Genomic DNA, 17,065 nt, shown 5'->3' with positions numbered 1-17,065 from the left:
CCTCCCCACCGCCACCCCGCCCCTCACGGTCGCCCTGTGGTCGTTCCAGGAGGTCGGCGGCAGCCGGGGGCACCTGGCGAGAGGCGGTCATTACAGAAAGCACCTGGTTCTAGCATTCCCGCCGCCGGAGCCCCTGTGGTCAAAGACCCCGTGGAGGGACCCGCCTCACCTCCAACCAGAGGTGGAAGCCACGCGGGCAGCCTGGAGGGTTCGGTGCGGCCGGGGCCATCCGGGCTCGCCCTGCCCGGGTCCGACTCCCCACCTGCCTCAGCCTGGAGGAGCCCGGGGCTGCCCCAGGTCCACGCCATTAACAAGACGGCCCCTCCCTCCCTGCCAGGCTCGCGGCTTCTGGCCTTCACTCAGCCCTCCCCCACCGCACAGACCCTGGCTGTGCAGGTTTCTCCCCCCCCCCCCCCCCCCAGCTTCCAGAGCGGATCACAGGACTGACCAGGGCCGGGGCCAGCAGACCTGGGTTCCGACCTCTCCCCACCCCAGAGGCCTCCTCTGTAACATGGGAGCCATCGCGGAACCTGCCCCCCCGGGGTGCGCGACGGGGCTGCTGGATCTCAGCACAGACCGGACGCCAACAGACGGAGGGGCCGCCCGCGGTGGGCACGCGGGTCAGTCCTGCCCGGGCGCCCAGCCCTCACCCTAGGGGCTGTGTTCACTGGCGAAGAGGCGCTTCCACGGCCTCCTGCTCACCTGCGGGCGAGGAGCGGTGACTGCATGGCCTCACACCCGACACGGGCCTGACGGCACGGACGGCGTGGAGCTCCCACCCTCACCCTGGCCCGCGTCTGCGCTCAGGTCCTGAGGGAGGGCCCGTGGCCGATTGGAGTGAGGTCACAGGATCCGGAACTGCCTGGTCCCCGGATACGAGGGGTCGCCCGGCCAGGGGACCTTGTCCAGGGAGCAGGAGGGAGAGCAGCGCGGTTAGGCCGTGGAGACCCTCCTGGTTTCACCAGATGTCACGAAGCACCCGATATCGGGCCTTTAGACCTCACACCACAGGCACCTTTTTGCCGTTTGTCTGTCTCAGGGGGTCACCCTCTTCACATTCACACAGACCCTGCCTGCGCTGGCAGCAGCCCGGGCGTTGAAACTGAGGGTAATTGCACTGACCACCTATGTGGGAGGCGAAGAAACTAACGCCCAGAGACATGGAGTGACATGGCGAACCCGGCCGACTCCCAGCCCAGGGCCCCTTCCGGACACCAAGCTCCTCCCTCGCCTGCGCCCTTCGCGCCCCGTTATCTGCAGCCTCATCACAAAGCTACGTGCTTCCCTGCGGATCGGACTCTTCAGACAGCGGTCCACTCTGCTTGGCCAACTCAGGGGACCCTCACGTCCCAGGCTCCCCCTCCACGCTCCCCCTGCCCTCTCCCCTCCGATGCCCCAGACCGATCAAACCCAATTCAAGTCACATCTCCTGTCGCCCAGAGCCCTCTGGGGCCTTGGGATCACGATCATTCTCCCCCAGCCTTCCTTCACGTGTAATAAATTGTAAGTGACTTAAATGACACATCGTCTGTTCTTGGATCATCATGGAATTAAACTAGAAATCAGTAACAGAGAGAAATCTAAAAAGCTCCTTGAAACTAAACAGCACATTTCTAAAAGACCCACAGATCAGAGAAGACATCACAAAGGAAATTAGGAAATATTTTGAACTGGTTTTAAAATTTTTAATGAATATCAAAAATTGTAGGATATGCCGAAACCGGTTTGGCTCAGTGGATAGAGCGTCGGCCTGCGGACTGAAAGGTCCCAGGTTCGATTCCGGTCAAGGGCATGTACCTGGGTTGCGGGCATATCCCCAGTAGGAGATGTGCAGGAGGCAGCTGATCTATGTTTCTCTCTCATCGATGTTTCTAACTCTCTATCTCTCTCCCTTCCTCTCTGTAAAAAATCAATAAAATATATTTTAAAAAAATTGTAGGATGAAGTGAAAGCAGTGATTAGAGTAAAATTTATATCATTAAATACATTAAAAAGGAAGAAAGTCTCAAATACATCAGCTTAGGAAATGAGAAGAAAAAAGCAAATTAAACCTAAAGTAAGTCAGAGACAGGAAATAATAAACAGTACAGACCCAAGAAATAGAAAATGATTTTTAAAAAAATCAACCAAACCTGAAGCTGGTTATTTAAGAAGATCAATAAAATCTATAACCTCTAGACACTGATTTGGAAAAAAAAAGACACACATCACCAATATCAGAAATGAAAGAGGAAGCATCACTATAAAATCCTTCAGACATTAAAATGATAAGAGAATAGTATGAGCAAGATTTTATTACCAATTAGACAACTTAGATGAAATTGACACATTTCTTGAAGGATACAAACCACCAAAGCTCACTCAAGAAGAAATAGAGAACATTGTTAGCCCTGCATCTATTAAAGAAATTGAACTTATGGTTTAAAGGCTTCCCACAGAGAAAACTCCAGGCCTTTTTGGTTAATGGGTTCACTGGTTAATTCTGCCAAACATTTAACCAAGAAATACTACCAATTCTACACAAAATTCTCCATAAAATTGAAATAGAACACCTCCAAATTCATACTGTGAGGGCAGCATTACTCTGATATCAAAATCAGAAAACACACACATCTATATATATAAAAGCCAAGTGACCAGAATGCTGGAACGACTTGCTATGACACGCACTGCGGCTCGCCAACCTCCCACGTCCCCTGACCCCCGCTGGCCCAGTCCGATTGGCCCCCATCGGGGCAGGCCGGCTGGACCCCACCTGTGCACCAATTCGTGCTCCAGGCCTCTAGTAAGAAAAGAAAACTACAAGTCAATATCTCTTGCATAAATAGACGCAAAAATTCTTAACAAATATTTAGGAAATTGAATCCAACAATATATTTAAAAGGGCAACACATCATGACCAAGTGGAGTTTGTCCCAGGAATTCAAAGTTGGTTTAATATTCAAAAATCAAGGCAAACAAACAAAATCGTTAACAAGCCATGGGATCATCTCAATACAAAGAGCATTTCACAGAATTCAGCATTTAGTCCTTATAAATGGCATTCAGCAAACTAGGAATACAGGGAACTTGCTCCACCTGAGGAAGGGCACCTAGGAAAAACCTAGTGGTACACCGTGCTTAATGGTGGAGGATGGCTGCTTCCCAGGTTATAGATGAATCGAGGATGTCCACTTCCGTCACTTCTGTTCAACACTGGTCCTAGTCAGTGCACTTAAGGCAAGAAAAAAATAAGTAAAAGGCATACAGATGAGAAAGGAAGGCAAAGCTGTCTTTATTTGCAGATGCCATAATTGTGGGAAATACTTAAAAATCTACTAAAATGTTACTAGGAATAATAAAGGAGTTTAGTACGGTTGCAGGATACAAGGTCAATATACAAAAATCTACTGTATTTCTGTATGCTCGTAATAATCAGAAAATGCCACTTAATGGCACGGGCCAGAAAGGCAAGATCCATACATACACTAAAAACTATGGAACATTGCTGAAAAGGTAAACAAGACCTAAATAAATGGAGAGATATACCATGTTCATAGATTGGAAGACTTATAACCGAGATGTCAATTTTCCACACATGAATTTATAGATTCAATGCAATCCCAGTCAAATGCCAGCCCAACATGCCTGGTGATACCACGCTGGGTCCTGGGCCTGGCACTGAGGGGGGCAGGACGCCACAGGAGCCACTCAGGTCTCCTCAGGCTCAGCGGGTGGCGGGGGGCTGGAGGGGCCGCCTGCCTAGGTCCTGGAGGAGGCGCCTAATGGAGCTGTGGCTTTTCCAGCCGGTCACGTGTAGCGTGTACAATTCGAAGAGCTGAGAACGGACTTCCTGTCAGAGATACAACTGTCGTGGCTCAGGAAATCCCCTTGGCCAGGTCACGGGGGGAAGGTGAGACCCTGCGGACACCTGTTTGTGCAGGAGAAAGAGCAACAGAGGAGAGAGAAGGAGCAGGCCTCTGTGGTGGGGGAGAGCAGAGGAGAGAGCGGGTGGGGAGGAGGCTGCCGGGTGAGCCCGGAGGCTGAAGGCGGCCAGCAGGTAGCACTGTGCAGTCCCTACAGGCAGGGATGTTCTCAGGGCCGTGGGCAAAAGCACCCTTTGTCCCCTTGAGCCTCGAGGACTTAGGCAAATGGTGCATGTGTGTGCACCTGTGTGCATGTGTGTGTGCATGCATGTGTGTGTGTGTGAATGAAGGTGGGGGCGGACCTTCATGCATGTGCATCCAGGACAGAAACACAGGGAGGACCACCAGCCCCGTGGCAGACGACGGGAGGGGACAGGATCCTTCCAGGAGCCGGAGGCCCCCCTGCACCCTCGGCCCAAACCTTCCTGCGTTTTGCTCCAGCGGCTCCAGCGTGAGCCTGAAGGCCCAGACCCCAATACCTGCACTCCAGGTCTTCTTTCTCAAAAAAGAAGGAGGATGCTCATTAAAGCCACCAGGCTGCCCGGCCGCTGGCTCAGTGGCTGAGCGGTGATCTGTGAACCAGAAGGTTACGATTTGGTTTCAGGTCAGGGCACAGGCCCAGATTGCAGCTCAGTCCCCAGGGTTGGGCGTGCAGGAGGCAGCCGATCCATGGTTCTCTCTCAGCATGGATGTTTCTCTCTCTCTCTGTCCTCTCCCCTCCTCTCTGAAATCAATAAAAATAAAAAAGAGACATGAGGGGAGATGGTGTGGTGGCAAGACATAGCGCCCCTGCCCAGAGCCGGCCTCGTGCCCCTCAGGGATGAACAGGGGGATGGCATCATTCTGAGAGCGGGCACAGGCGAGCTGCTTGTCAGCTAGACGGGTTGCCCACAGCAAAGGCCGAGACGAGCGCGGGCCCAGCCGCTGGGCAGAGGCACAGCTCCAGGGAAACGGCACAGGGGCCGGGCGGGGCAGCACCCACCTCCGCCTTGTTAAAACGTTAACAGGTGCCAGCTGGGCGCTGTCCGCTGCGGGCAAGGCCCTCACCAGGCGGGCGGGCAAAGTCCTGCTCCCGGAGCAGCTGAGTTCCGACAAGTCTGGTTCCAGCGGCTGGTGAGCATCTCGGTTGAATTTTAACATGAAAATCGCGTTGACACACAGGGAGAGCGAAGTCCCTGTGGTGAAGGGAGGCCAGGCGAGCGGGAGGCGCCAGGCACACGGAAAGGAAGGAGCCAGCGGCTGCCCAGCGCCTCTGGTCTCCTTGACCTACTTAGTGAAGATTGTTCAGGGGCCAGAGGCAGCTGGGGCAGGGGCTCCTGGGAAGCCGGAACCAGGGAAACGAGCGTGGCTGTGGCCGGGGCTGCAGCAGCTCACACGAGGCGCCAGTTAAAGGCACCATGCACTCAGCCCCCAGCCTTGGCCCCTGCCATCCACTCAGCCCCCAGCCTGGGCCCCTGCGATCCACTCAACCCCAGCCTGGGCCCCTGCGATCCACTCAGCCCCCAGCGTGGGCCCCTGCGATCCACTCAGCCCCCAGCCTGGACCCTGCGATTCACTCAGCCCCCAGCGTGGACCCCTGCGATCCACTCAGCCCCAGCCTGGGCCCTGTGATCCACTCAGCCCCCAGCCTGGGCCCCTAGGATCTACTCAGCCCCAGCCTGGGCCCTGTGATCCACTCAGCCCCAGCATGGGCCCTGGGATCAACTCAGCCCCAGCCTGGGCCCCTGCGATCCACTCAGTCCCCAGCGTGGGCCCCTGCGATCCACTCAGTCCCCAGCCTGGGCCCCTGCGATCCACTCAGCCTGGGCCCTGTGATCCACTCAGCCCCAGCCTGGGCCCTGTGATCCACTCAGCCCCAGCCTGGGCCCCTGCCATCCACTCAGCCCCAGCCTGGCCCCTGCCATCCACTCAGCCCCAGCCTGGGCCCTGCCTGAGATGGTGCGGAGCCAGCAGCCCTGGGACCAGCGGCTTTGCGGCCACGGGGAGATGCATTTCCATGGAGCCAAAGCCCGAGACAGCTCTGGCGTGATGCCAGGGCAGGAAGCAGGTTCTGTTGACGAGTGCCCGCTGGGTCCACACGCGGTGCCGCAGAGGTGGGAACGGGTGACCCCAGACGTTAGCGGGGTGAGGGGGGAGGGACTTCTTTTCTGTGGGGAAACCTTTCACGGGGCCTTTGGCGACACGAGGGAGAGCCAGGCGCTGTCCAGGGTGGGAGGAGGCCTGTGCTCAGAGCAGGGCCCGGGCAGGGCAGGGCAGGGCAGCGGCCATGCCGGCTTCGGGGTCTCTGAATCTGGGCTCCCGGGGCCTCGACTTTCTCATCTGTAAAATGGGCATCGGAGCCCTGCTTTGTGATGTGTTCATGCTAAGAAGACACGGTTCTCTGAGGGGCTTCACCTTCTCCGGCTGCCGGGTGTAAAGGAAGGACATTAACAGTGTCCCGGGGTCTGGGGACCCCAGAGTCTTGAGCAAACTGAGCTGGCCGTGGCTGCCGCCGCCTCCGGCCGGCTGCCTGGATTCCGCCTGCCCGGCTGGCCCCCCAGGGACTTGTCTGAGTCACTGACAGTCCTCACTCCGCCAGCCTTTCTCCTGCCTGGCCTGGGGCCAGCGGCAGCTGCTGTCGCCACAGGACACGGGGGTGGGGAGGCATCGCGATCCGGCCGGGGAGATGCCACAGGGTGCCCAGGTGCAGAGAAAGGAGACCTGGCCACGCCTGCGTCCGCTCTCAGAATGATGTCATCCCACTGCTAATCCTGATGGCACGGGGCTGGCTCTGGGGGGGCGCTCAGCCTGGCCGCACCACCTCCCTCATGCCAGACGCCCGGGAGGAGAGCCGCCCGACCGGCCAGGCCCAGAGGACTCTCCGTGAGCAGAGGATAGCTTCTGTCGTGCGGGAGCCACTGTGCGTTCGGGGCTGGGGTGTGACGGCAGCCGGCCGCCCCCCAATTCATCAAATCCCACCCCGTTCAGGTGCCACTGCTCACCTTCCTGCCCTCAAACTCCCTACAGGGCTTGTCTGCAGCCACTGTCTCCACCTCCTGCGTCCAGTTCTCCGCCACCCCACGCCCACCTTGACCCCACGGTGCACAGCAAGCCTGCCAGCTGTGGGCACCCAGCACGTCCGCCTGCAGACCTGAGGCCACCTCCAGGCCTCACCCGCCCCCCGCCCTCAGCTCCAGGCTCACTGCCCGCTGCCCTCAGCTCCAGGCTCACCCTCGGCCCTCAGCTCTAGGCCTCTCCACCCCCCGCCCTCAGCTCCAGGCTTCACCCCCGACCCTCAGCTCCAGGCTCACCCCCGACCCTCAGCTCCAGGCCTCCCCACCCCCCACCCTCAGCTCCAGGCCTCACACGTCCTGTTGTTGGCGGAGTGACACGGGAAAGCACTCCAGGTCCCCAGGAGATGACAGGGGCGATCCCAGCCACGACACGGGAGTGGGCGTTGGAAGCACCCACCGGCGGCTCAGGAAGAGCCCGGTCATCATTTCTAAGGGGAAAGTGTGAGTTCTGGGATTACAAGGCCCATCGCTGGGGAAATCAGTCTCAACCGAAGGGCTGAGCAGCAGCATGAACTCCGCCAGCGCGCAGACCCCCGAGCTGCACGCGCCCCCCCCCCCCCCCCCAGGAAGCGGCTGCCGTGTCTGTAAGATGTGAGGGAGGTGTGTGCTCCTCCGTCCATTCACTCCGTGCTTCCCGAGGGCCTGCTGTGTGCCAGGCGCTGCTCCGCGACAGGCACACAGCAGGGAACAAAACGGGCCAAGTCCCCGTCCTTTCATTTACTAATTTTTTTAATCCTCACCTGAGGGTATGTTGTTATTCAACTTTTTTAGAGCTGGAGGAAGGGAGAGAGAGAGAAATATTGATGAGGGAGAAGCATCGATCAGCTGCTTCCCATACGTGCCCCAACCAGAGATGGAAACTGCAGCCCAGGTTTGAGCCCTGACCGGTCCGCATGCAGCATGGTTTTGTTTTTGTTTTTGTGGGTGTGTGGGTTTTGTGGGTGTGTGGGTGTGTGGGTGTGTGGGCTGACACTCCACCCGCTGAGCCACCGGCCAGGGCAAGGCCCTCCTTCCAGGAGCTGACATGCTAGTGGGGAAGCCAGACAGAGGGAGATACGTGAGTAGAAGGTGAAGGTGCTGGATGGTGGCAAATGCAATGGAAAGAGAGCAGCAGGAAAGGGAACTGGGGAGTGGGAGTGTGTGTGGGGGGGAGGTCGGGGGCATTACAGTCAGCCAGGTGCCAACAGGCCTTCCCGACAGAGACGGGGAAGCGAGTTCCCGACAGGAAAGAGCGGGTGAAGGCCCGGAGGCAGAGACGTGAGGAGGCCGTGAGGCTGCGTGGAGGAGGCCAGGCCTCGCGCTGCAGGGCGTGGCTTTCCGCCGCGAGGTGAGGCCACGCCGCCAGGTTCCGAGCACGGCAGGGACAGGGCGCCTGGACGTGAACAGAGCCCATCGATCCGTGTGTGAGAATCGGCTGCACAGGCTCAAGGCGGGAGGCAGGGAGGCCAACGAGGAGGCCGCGGCAGAGGGGAGAGGGGGCCTGTCCCGTGTGTCCTGTGGCCGGGCTCCAGGACTCCCTGGCCAAGGAAGTGGAAGGACGAGAGGGCAGGGATGGCCCAGGTGTGGTCCCGGCACCTGCACATGAGGAGTCGTGGGCGGTGCAGAGGGGAGGCCGGGGGAGCAGCTGGGGAGAGGGAGTCAGCTTTGGGAGTGGGCGTGAGATGCTCATGAGGCCGGGACTCGGGACACACACACACACATACACCCGCCTGCCCACACACGCCTGCCCACACACGCCTGCGGGCACACACACACACATACACGCATGCGTGCACATACACGCCTGCGCGCACACACACACATACACGCACGCGTGCACATACACGCCTGCCCACACATAGGTCCTGTGCACGGGATGTCACTCAGGCTCACGCCAGCCCCAAGATCAGGAGGATCCCAGCGAGGCAGACGCGGGTGCGAGGGGGCTGCAGTCCCGGGGCAGAGCCCAGCCCACACCCGCCGGGGGCTCCAGCCGCGCAGGGCACTGCTCCCTCACGTCAGGTTAAACTTTGACCGAGGAAATGATTGCCAACCCTCTTCCCCAAGTGCCACCTGGCCCGTTCAGTTCCAGCCGGGTGACCGCCGTCTCGGCTGTCCGCACTTCTCAAGTTCATGCCGAGGAGGTGCCAGCGGCGTCAGGGCCGCCCGCGCAGCCTCGGGTCCCTGGAGCCTCCCGGGGCAACAGCTGCGAGCCGGCCCCGCACAGCGGAGGGGCCGCTGCCATGCTCTGGGCTGCCGGGCGGGAGACGCCCTCGCTGCCCGCTGGCGGCCGCCCCTGGGCCCTGAGCCGGTCGCTGCGGCGTGGGCGCCTGCCCTGGCCCCCAGGGGAGCGCCATGGCCTTCTCTGAGCTCCTGGACCAGGTGGGCAGCCTGGGCCGCTTCCAGGCGCTGCAGGCCGTGGCCCTGGCCGTGCCCCTCATGTGGCTCACCACGCAGAACGTGCTGGAGAACTTCTCGGCGGCCGTGCCCGCGCACCGCTGCTGGGTGCCCCTCCTGGACAACGGCACGGCCCCGGCCAGCGCCCCCGGCGCCCTGGGCCCTGGCGCCCTCCTGGCCGTGTCCATCCCTCCGGGCCCCCACCGCGGGCCCCACCCGTGTCGCCGCTTCCGCCACCCACAGTGGCAGCTCCTGGCGCCCAACGCCACGGCCACCAACTGGAGCGAGGCTGCCACGGAGCCGTGCGTGGACGGCTGGGTCTACGACCGCAGCACCTTCACCTCCACCGTCGTGGCCCAGGTAGGGCCCCCGACCGCCTCCCCCAGGCCTGGCACCTTCGCGGCCGGTCACTGCTTGCGGTCGGCAGCATGCGGACTGGCCGGGTCCCCGAGCTCCTCTCGCCGGCCAGCCCTCCTTGGCCACCTCCCCGGGCGGGGGGGCTGGTGCCAAGGCCCTGGCGGGTGGGACAGCAGGTGACACGGAGGTCACCCTCTCCCCAGCGGTGACGCAGGCGGCTCCCTGACATGCAAGCCCAGCTGCTCCGCCTGCCAGCGGGGCTCAGGGGACAGTCATGAGGCTCCCAGGGGTGACCCGCCAGGCGCGTGGGCAAATGTGGGCACGGGAGGGGGGCCACCGCAGCCCAGCCGGCAGGAAGGGGCCTCTGGAAAGAACCAGAGGGAAGTGGGAGGGAGGGAGGGAGATGAGTCCAGAAAGGGCTCGGCCCTTGCCTGGGGGCAGTAGGGAGTCAGGGAGGGGCGTAGGCAGGGGTGACAGCCTTGGCTGTCCCACAGGCCCTGCCCTCCCGCCCCAGAGGGCACCAGGCTGCCCACACACCAGCCCCGGGACCTTCCCCTCGAGCTCCCCGCCCCCCGGGCTCCCCCCTCTCCCCGCAGTGGGACCTGGTGTGTGACGCGCAGGCCCTGAAGCCCATGGCCCAGTCCATCTTCCTGGCCGGGGTCCTGGTGGGAGCCGCGGTGACCGGCCAAGCCTCCGACAGGTGCGGACCCCTCCCCTCCCGGCAGGCCCGCGCCCTGGCCGCCCCTCGCCCGAGATGCCTGCGTGTGGGTCTCCCTCCCACACCCCCGGCTGTGCTGGGCGCAGGGCTCGCACCCTCTTGGCCTTGGTTTCCCCGAGTCTCCTGGGGGCTGTGGAGGGCTATGCTCTCATCAGACATTCACGGCCGACACCTGCGGCCGCCACCCGCCTTCGGCTGCCCGGCTCCTGAGGGCACCATCGTGCCCACCTGTGCTCAGGAGCCTCACGGACCAAGAGCGTGGCTCTGGCTCCCGCTGGTGTGGCTCAGTGGATGGAGCGTCGGCCTGCGGACCGAAGGGTCCTGGGTTCGATTCCAGTCCAGGGCACATACCTTGGTCGCAGACTCCTCCCGGCCTGGGCCCTGGTTGGAGCGTGTGCGGGAGGCAGCCAATCGATGTGTTTCTCTCGCATGGATATTTCTGTCTGTCCCTCTCTCTCTTCCACTCTCTCTAAAAGATCAGTGAAAACATATCCTCAGGGGAGGATTAACAAACAAACAAAAAAGAATGTGGCTCTGGCCCCAGGTGCCATTTAAATTTATTTTTAAAAATATTTTTATTGATTTCAGAGAGGAAGGGAGAGGGAGAGAGAGAAACATCAATGATGAGAGAGAATCATTGATTGGCTGCCTCCTCCACGCTCCCCACTGGGGATGGAGCCTGCAACCCAGGCATGTGCCTGCAACCAGAATCGAACCCGGGACCCTTCAGTCCACAGGCCGACGCTCTATCCACTGAGCCACACCAGCTAGGGCCGCGGGTGTCACTCTAGCGTCCCCTCTGCTCAGTGAGCGAGCACAGCGTGGGCTCTGGTGTCACCTCCGTGGCCAATCCGTGGTCCGCCGTGGGGCCCCCCCCCCCCCCCGCTTCCCGGTGCACAGGTTCGGGCGCAAGCTGGTGTTGACCTGGAGCTACCTGCAGATGGCCGTGTGGGGCACCGCCACCGCCTTCGCCCCCACCTTCGCCCTGTACTGCCTCTTCCGCTTCCTGGGGGCCCTGGCCATCGCCGGTGTCATGATGAACACGGCCACACTCCGTAGGTGCCCCCGCCCGGGCGAGCAGGGAAGGCCCACAGGCTCCGGGGGTGACCTGCGTGTCCCCCTGCAGTGATGGAGTGGACGTCGACGCGAGCCCGGGTCTTGGCCATGACCTTCAACTCCCTGGGCTACAGCTTCGGCATGGTGCTGATGGCCGCCGTGGCCTACGGCGTGCGCGACTGGGCGCGGCTGCAGCTGGCGGTCTCCGTGCCCTTCTTCCTCTGCTTTGTGTACTCCTGGTGGGTGCCACCGGCCGGCCCACCCTCCGCCCAGGGGAACGGGAGACGCCTCCCGCTGGGGCCAGTCGGGTACAAGGGGAGCTAGAGGTGCTGGGAACTGCTGACTGCCTGGGGGGTGGCGGGGATGTGGGACCAAAGACCCTTCTCCAGGCCTGACCCCCGGGGCAAGCGTGAAGCTGTTTGCAGGGGAATGGGGGCGGGGGGTGGGGGGCTCAGGCAGGAGGTGCAGCCATGGCGACAAGGGGAGGGTTGAGGTATCCGGGCACTGACAGTAGAGGAGGGACCCTGGCAGGCTCGGGGTCTATGGCAGCGGGCAGGACTGTGCCCCTGTAGCTACTGGCGGGGTGGGGGGGCAACTTACTGCACCCAGACCCCCCCAGACCTGGCTCCCAGGTGAGGCAAGGGAAAGGCCATGGAGTCAGGAGGGAGGCAGGAGGGGAGAACAGGGACCCCCCACCTCAATCCAGTGGAGGGAGGAGGGAGGAGGGAGGAGGGAGGGAGGAGGGCCTGCTGGGAAGGCCGGCGGCTGAGATGGTGCGGCTGCTACATGTCAGTGCCAGTCCTGCCCGCCCGCTGACCTCACCTCCCGAGTCTAGGGCCTGTGGACACCAATGAGGCCACCCCGCTGGGCAGAGGGTGAGAGGGTCAGTGAGGCTGGTGGAGGCCGGACCCTGGGCCTCCCATTGGAGGCAGGCCCTGGGGTGACAGGCAGGGACCCTCCCACTCTGCCCTCCCTCCCGCCCCAGGTGGCTGGCGGAGTCGGCGCGGTGGCTGCTCATCACCGGCAGGCTGGAGCAGGGCCTGCGGGAGCTGCAGCGGGTGGCCGCCATCAACGGGCAGAGGGCAGTGGGGGACGCACTGACCATGGAGGTGAGGCAGGGCGAGCTTCCCCAGGGCTGGACCCCACACCCTCTCCCGGACCCTGCACAGGGCCTTCGGGAGGGCCTGGCCCCCTAGGATAAGGGGGGGAGCTGCCGGAGCTGCCAGTGCTGACAATGCCCCCCCTGCCCCCCGAGGTCGTGCTCGCCGCCATGCAGGAGGAGCTCAGTGCGAGCCGGGCTCCCGCCAGCCTGGGCCACCTGCTCTGCGCACCTGGACTGGGCCTCCGGACCGGCGTCTCCACTCTGTGCTGGTAGACCCCCCACCCCCCCCACCCACTGGGCCCCTCCGCCCGCGGCCCGGCTGCTGGGGACCCAGTCAGGGCTCTGCTGCCTCAGGCAGGGCCTCTGAGGGCTCTCGGCTGGTCCCGCTGGTCTGGGGTGGGGGGCGGAGGGTGGCTCCGGCCCAGGCCCAGCGGCTCAGGCAGCTGAGTGCGGAGAGAAGAGGGGAATAAGGAGGATTCATAACGAAGGCGCTGCAGGAGCTGAAGAGCCCGTCGGATGAGGAGTCGGGATTCAACACCAGAGAGCACACCCACCCTAGTTTGGAGGGACCAGGAGGAGGGCGGGGCATCTCAGAGCCCGGGAGCCAGGGCCACCCAGCAAAGGGGGAAACCAGCGAGGCCTCCAAGGGGGGCCTGGAGGGGACAGGGCACCCAGGGCACCCAGGGCACCCAGGGTAAGGGAGGGGGGAGCCCCAGCTTCTCCCCTGGCCCCGCCTCCCGCCTCTCACCAGTGCCTCCCATTGGCCAAACCTCATGAGGCGCAGCGGTGGCAGGGCCCTGGGAAATGCAGTCGCAGAGGCCGCCCCCCCCCCCCCCCCCCCGCCCTCCCGAGCGCACAGGAGGGCGGAAGTGGGTCCAGAACAAACCAGCCATGGAGGCCCCTCCGCAGCCTGACCCCCCTACCCCGCTCCAGGTTCGCCTTCGGCTTCACCTTCTTTGGCCTGGCCCTGGACCTGCAGGCCCTGGACAGCAACCTCTTCCTGCTCCAGGTCCTCCTCGGGGCCGCGGATATGGCGGCCAAGCTCGGCGCCCTGCTGCTGCTGAGCCGCCTGGGCCGCCGCCCCACGCAGGCGGCCTCGCTGGTGCTGGCCGGGCTCTGCATCCTGGCCAACGCGCTGGTGCCCGGCGGTGAGCGGGCAGGTCTGGGCGCCGCGGCTGTGGCCGAGGAGCCCCCTGGGGAGGGGGCCTGAGCCAGGAACACAGACCCCGGCCCCTCCTCGGCGGGTGCTGGACTAGCACGGGGCGCCGCTAGGAAGGAGGCGTCTGGAGAGAGGGTGGTGGCCTGTACTGGGCAGGGGAGCAGGGAGGGAGTGGGGCGGGCGACATGGTGAAAACTGTGGAGATCAAAGAAGGACTCGGTGATGAGTCGTGGGGACAGGGGCAGGGAAATGGGGGGCGGGGGTCAGGGAGGACTCCCCAGGTCTGGCTCTGGGTGTCTGAGTGGGAACCAGATTGGGGGGATCGGAGCATGTGGCCATGAGGTCACGTAGGACATGGTGCGTGTGTGGGGTCTGGGGACACCCAAGTGGGGGCGACACAGACATGGGGGAGGGCAGGGAGAGAGCCTCCAGCTGATGCTGGGCCCCGCCCACCCCCGTCTCCGCCCACAGAGATGAGGCCCCTGCGCTCAGCCCTGGCCCTGCTGGGGCTCGGGTGGATAGGCGTGGCCTTCACCTGCGTCTCCATCTACACGGGGGAGCTCTTCCCCACCGTGCTCAGGTGAGGCTGGGCCCGGCCCGAGCAGGGGTGCCCTGGGCTGGGAGGGCAGGATGGGTGTTCATGCCTTGTCTCTCTTCCATGTGGTCTCAGGCTGACCCCTGTACCTCCCTGGGCAGAGCAGGGCTGGGCCGGAGGGGGAGGCCAAGGCCGTGGGTGGGCAGCGTGGCCCCTCACAGTGCGCCTGTGCCGGCAGGATGACCGCCGTGGGCCTGGGCCAGATGTCGGCCCGAGGGGGGGCCATCCTGGGGCCCCTGGTCCGGCTGCTGGGTGTGCACCACCCCTCCCTGCCCCTGCTGGTGTACGGGGCGGTGCCGGTGCTGAGCGGCCTGACCGCGCTGCTGCTGCCCGAGACCCAGCACCTCCCGCTGCCCGACACCATCCAGGATGTGCAGAACCAGTGAGTAAACCAGAGCCCAGAGCGGGCGGGCCTGGCCCCCACCCCACCCCTGGGCAGAGGAGAAGCAGAGGCCAGAGAGGGAGAGGACTGGCCGAAAGCACACAGCACATGCGAGAGAGTGGAGGCCGAGGGCTGGGTTTCCTGGCTGGCAGTGTAGGTTGTGTACCCTGTTCTTCGTTCTACTGTGTGAGGCCCAAATGGCCCAGCCACCCCAGCTCCACCTCGAAAGAATCAGGGGGAGGGAGCAGAGCCCTATGTGAGGGGGAGCCGAGGGCAGGGTGGCCATTGTTGGGTCTTCACTGGCCCCAGCCTCTACGACTGTAGCCCCAAGATGCCTTCAGGGCTGTCACTGCCCATCGCCCTCCACCGTGTGCTCGGGGAGCTCAGTCCAGGGCCCTGAGAGCAGCAGGACCTGCTGGATCCTCAGGATGGACCCAGGTCGGAGGTCAGGTGTCACTGCACCTTCGAGACGCAACCCGCCCGCATCTTTCCTGACCAGGTCGGTGAAGAAGGCAGCACACGGAGCCCGGGGGCCTGCTGTCCTGAAATCCACGCAGTTGTAGGTTCCTGAGAGCCTGCGAGCGGCCAGGAGGAGCCTGCTGTCCTCCGCTGACGGCAGGAGAGCAAAGGCCTGGATTTCCGGGGGGCCCGGGGGCTGCCCCTCCAGCCAGCCCTGCTCTCACCGAGGAGCCGCCTTCAACACAGAAAGGGCAAAGGATGGTGTGATTGGCAGGAGGCCACTTAACCTTCACTCACGGGTGCCAAGAGGCGCGAGGCCAGGCCCGGGGGACGGGCCAGCCTGTCGATCCCGGCTGCCCTCGCGCTGCCCGGGCTCAGCGGGCTCCGAGGGGATCGTCACCGTGTCAAAGCCTCCCAGCTTCTCACCCAGCCCGAAGCCTCTCAGTGATGGAATCTTGGCTCCTCAGCTTCACCCGAAAGGCGGCTCCTGCTCCCCACCCAATCCTTCCCCCCCCCACACACACTCCGGCCACACAGCCAGTCCCGCCCGGCGGCCTCGTCTTCTGCCTGGAATCCCCCTGCCACCTTCTCTACAAACGCCCACAGCCTCCCAGACCCAGGCCAATGTCCTCACGCCAGGCCCCAGGCCCAGCCCGAGGATCTAATGAAACCCTTACCCACGGCCCCGGCCTGAGAGTTCCCGGGGGTCGGGGTGTCCCCAGCTCCCACTCAGAGGCGGGCGGGGGGCACAGGTGGAGGGAGACGAGAGCGTGAATAAAGGAACAAATGTCTTGCCCTCACCGACTCAGCGATGGGCCCGGGGCTGCCAGGTGGGGGCTCCTGGCTGGGTGGCCCTTGCCCAGGCCCTGAGCGGCTGCCCTCTCCCGCCCCCGCTGTGGGCCAGGCACCAGGCTGGCACCTCAGGGCATCATCTCATTCCGTCTTTTCCTGAAGCCTTCAAGGCAGACTTTGCCGTTTCACAGATGGGAAAACTAAGGCTCCAAGAAGCAGACTGCCCGTCACTCAGCCAGGAGGGGCCGAGTCAGGAGTCAGCCCTGGGCGGCAGGCGTCCAGAGCCCAGCTCCGGCCTCAGGTCCCGCGGCCAGCGATGCTCCGCGAGGGCAGGGCCTCCCCTCAGCACCAGCGAGGTCCCCGCAGGGTCCTCTGCCCCAAGTGGCCTTGCTGCATCCTTCCAGGCGGCACAAGCTTCCGGGGCCCAAGGCCCTGCCCTCTGGGCACTAGGGAATGTCATCACCCTGGCCGAGTGCGCACCCGGCGGAGGGAGATGGGTGCCCCCTTGGCAGCAGCCATGGGCCTGCATGACAGCTAGGCGCAGCCCCGATGGCAGGCCTTCCTTGGGGCCCACGGGCTCCATGTCCACCTCCAGGAGGGGACGTCCTCCCAGAAGACCCTGCACTGGCCGAGCCGGTGTTCCCTCCCTGGGGGCTTGCAGGGCAGGGCTTCCAGGTCCACGGCTTCAGCCAGACTCCACGGCTAGCTCCCCCCCCCCCCACCCTGTCCTTGTCTCCCCCAGGCGGACTCTCCTGACACATCCCCGAGTAGGAACTGCCACCCCCGGGCCAGCCAGACCCCGAGGGCCCAGCTCAGGCCCAGGGGCTAAGTCCAACACCAGGGGCCCAAGAACAAGGAGGTGAGCCCGAGGGGCCCATCTCCTGCAGATGGGTAAACAGAGTCAACGGCAGGTCCGGGAATCTCTCCTCCTACAGCCAAGCCTTTGAGCCACGCCCTGGCCGGGAGCTCTGCCTCCCTGTGCAGAGGGGCACTCGGCCCGCAGTCCTCCGGCTCCTGCACGGCCCCCTCCGGCCCCGATTCTGACGGCTGTGCAGGCTGTTCTAGAACTTCTGAAGTAAGGATGCTCCTTCCCGTCTTGACACCCAAGGAC

General features: G+C 63.3%; 1 protein-coding gene across 4 annotated transcripts in view; it reads left to right on the top strand.

The window, feature by feature from the left end:
• Positions 1–15,958, top strand: part of LOC132241463 (solute carrier family 22 member 12-like) — a 28,692-nt gene extending 12,734 nt beyond the window's left edge. The window contains exons 1-10 of one of the 4 annotated variants that reach the window (XM_059710239.1): positions 9,011–9,694; positions 10,288–10,391; positions 11,310–11,464; positions 11,536–11,704; positions 12,451–12,574; positions 12,721–12,836; positions 13,501–13,715; positions 14,198–14,306; positions 14,500–14,703; positions 15,203–15,958. In XM_059710239.1, coding sequence (XP_059566222.1) covers positions 9,293–9,694; positions 10,288–10,391; positions 11,310–11,464; positions 11,536–11,704; positions 12,451–12,574; positions 12,721–12,836; positions 13,501–13,715; positions 14,198–14,306; positions 14,500–14,703; positions 15,203–15,266 — 1,662 coding nt within the window. In that variant the 5' untranslated portion in view covers positions 9,011–9,292 and the 3' untranslated portion in view covers positions 15,267–15,958. Of the gene's footprint in view, positions 1–52; positions 128–9,010; positions 9,695–10,287; positions 10,392–11,309; positions 11,465–11,535; positions 11,705–12,450; positions 12,575–12,720; positions 12,837–13,500; positions 13,716–14,197; positions 14,307–14,499; positions 14,704–15,202 lie in introns of those variants that run through there. The other 3 variants (XM_059710240.1, XM_059710242.1, XM_059710241.1) reach the window with 3 other exon arrangements.
• The last annotated feature ends 1,107 nt before the right edge of the window (positions 15,959–17,065 follow it).

The sequence above is a fragment of the Myotis daubentonii genome, chromosome 9 (genome assembly GCF_963259705.1).
Source record: "Myotis daubentonii chromosome 9, mMyoDau2.1, whole genome shotgun sequence".
Classification (NCBI taxonomy): domain Eukaryota; kingdom Metazoa; phylum Chordata; class Mammalia; order Chiroptera; family Vespertilionidae; genus Myotis; species Myotis daubentonii.
This window is presented reverse-complemented; position numbering and strand designations above follow the sequence as displayed.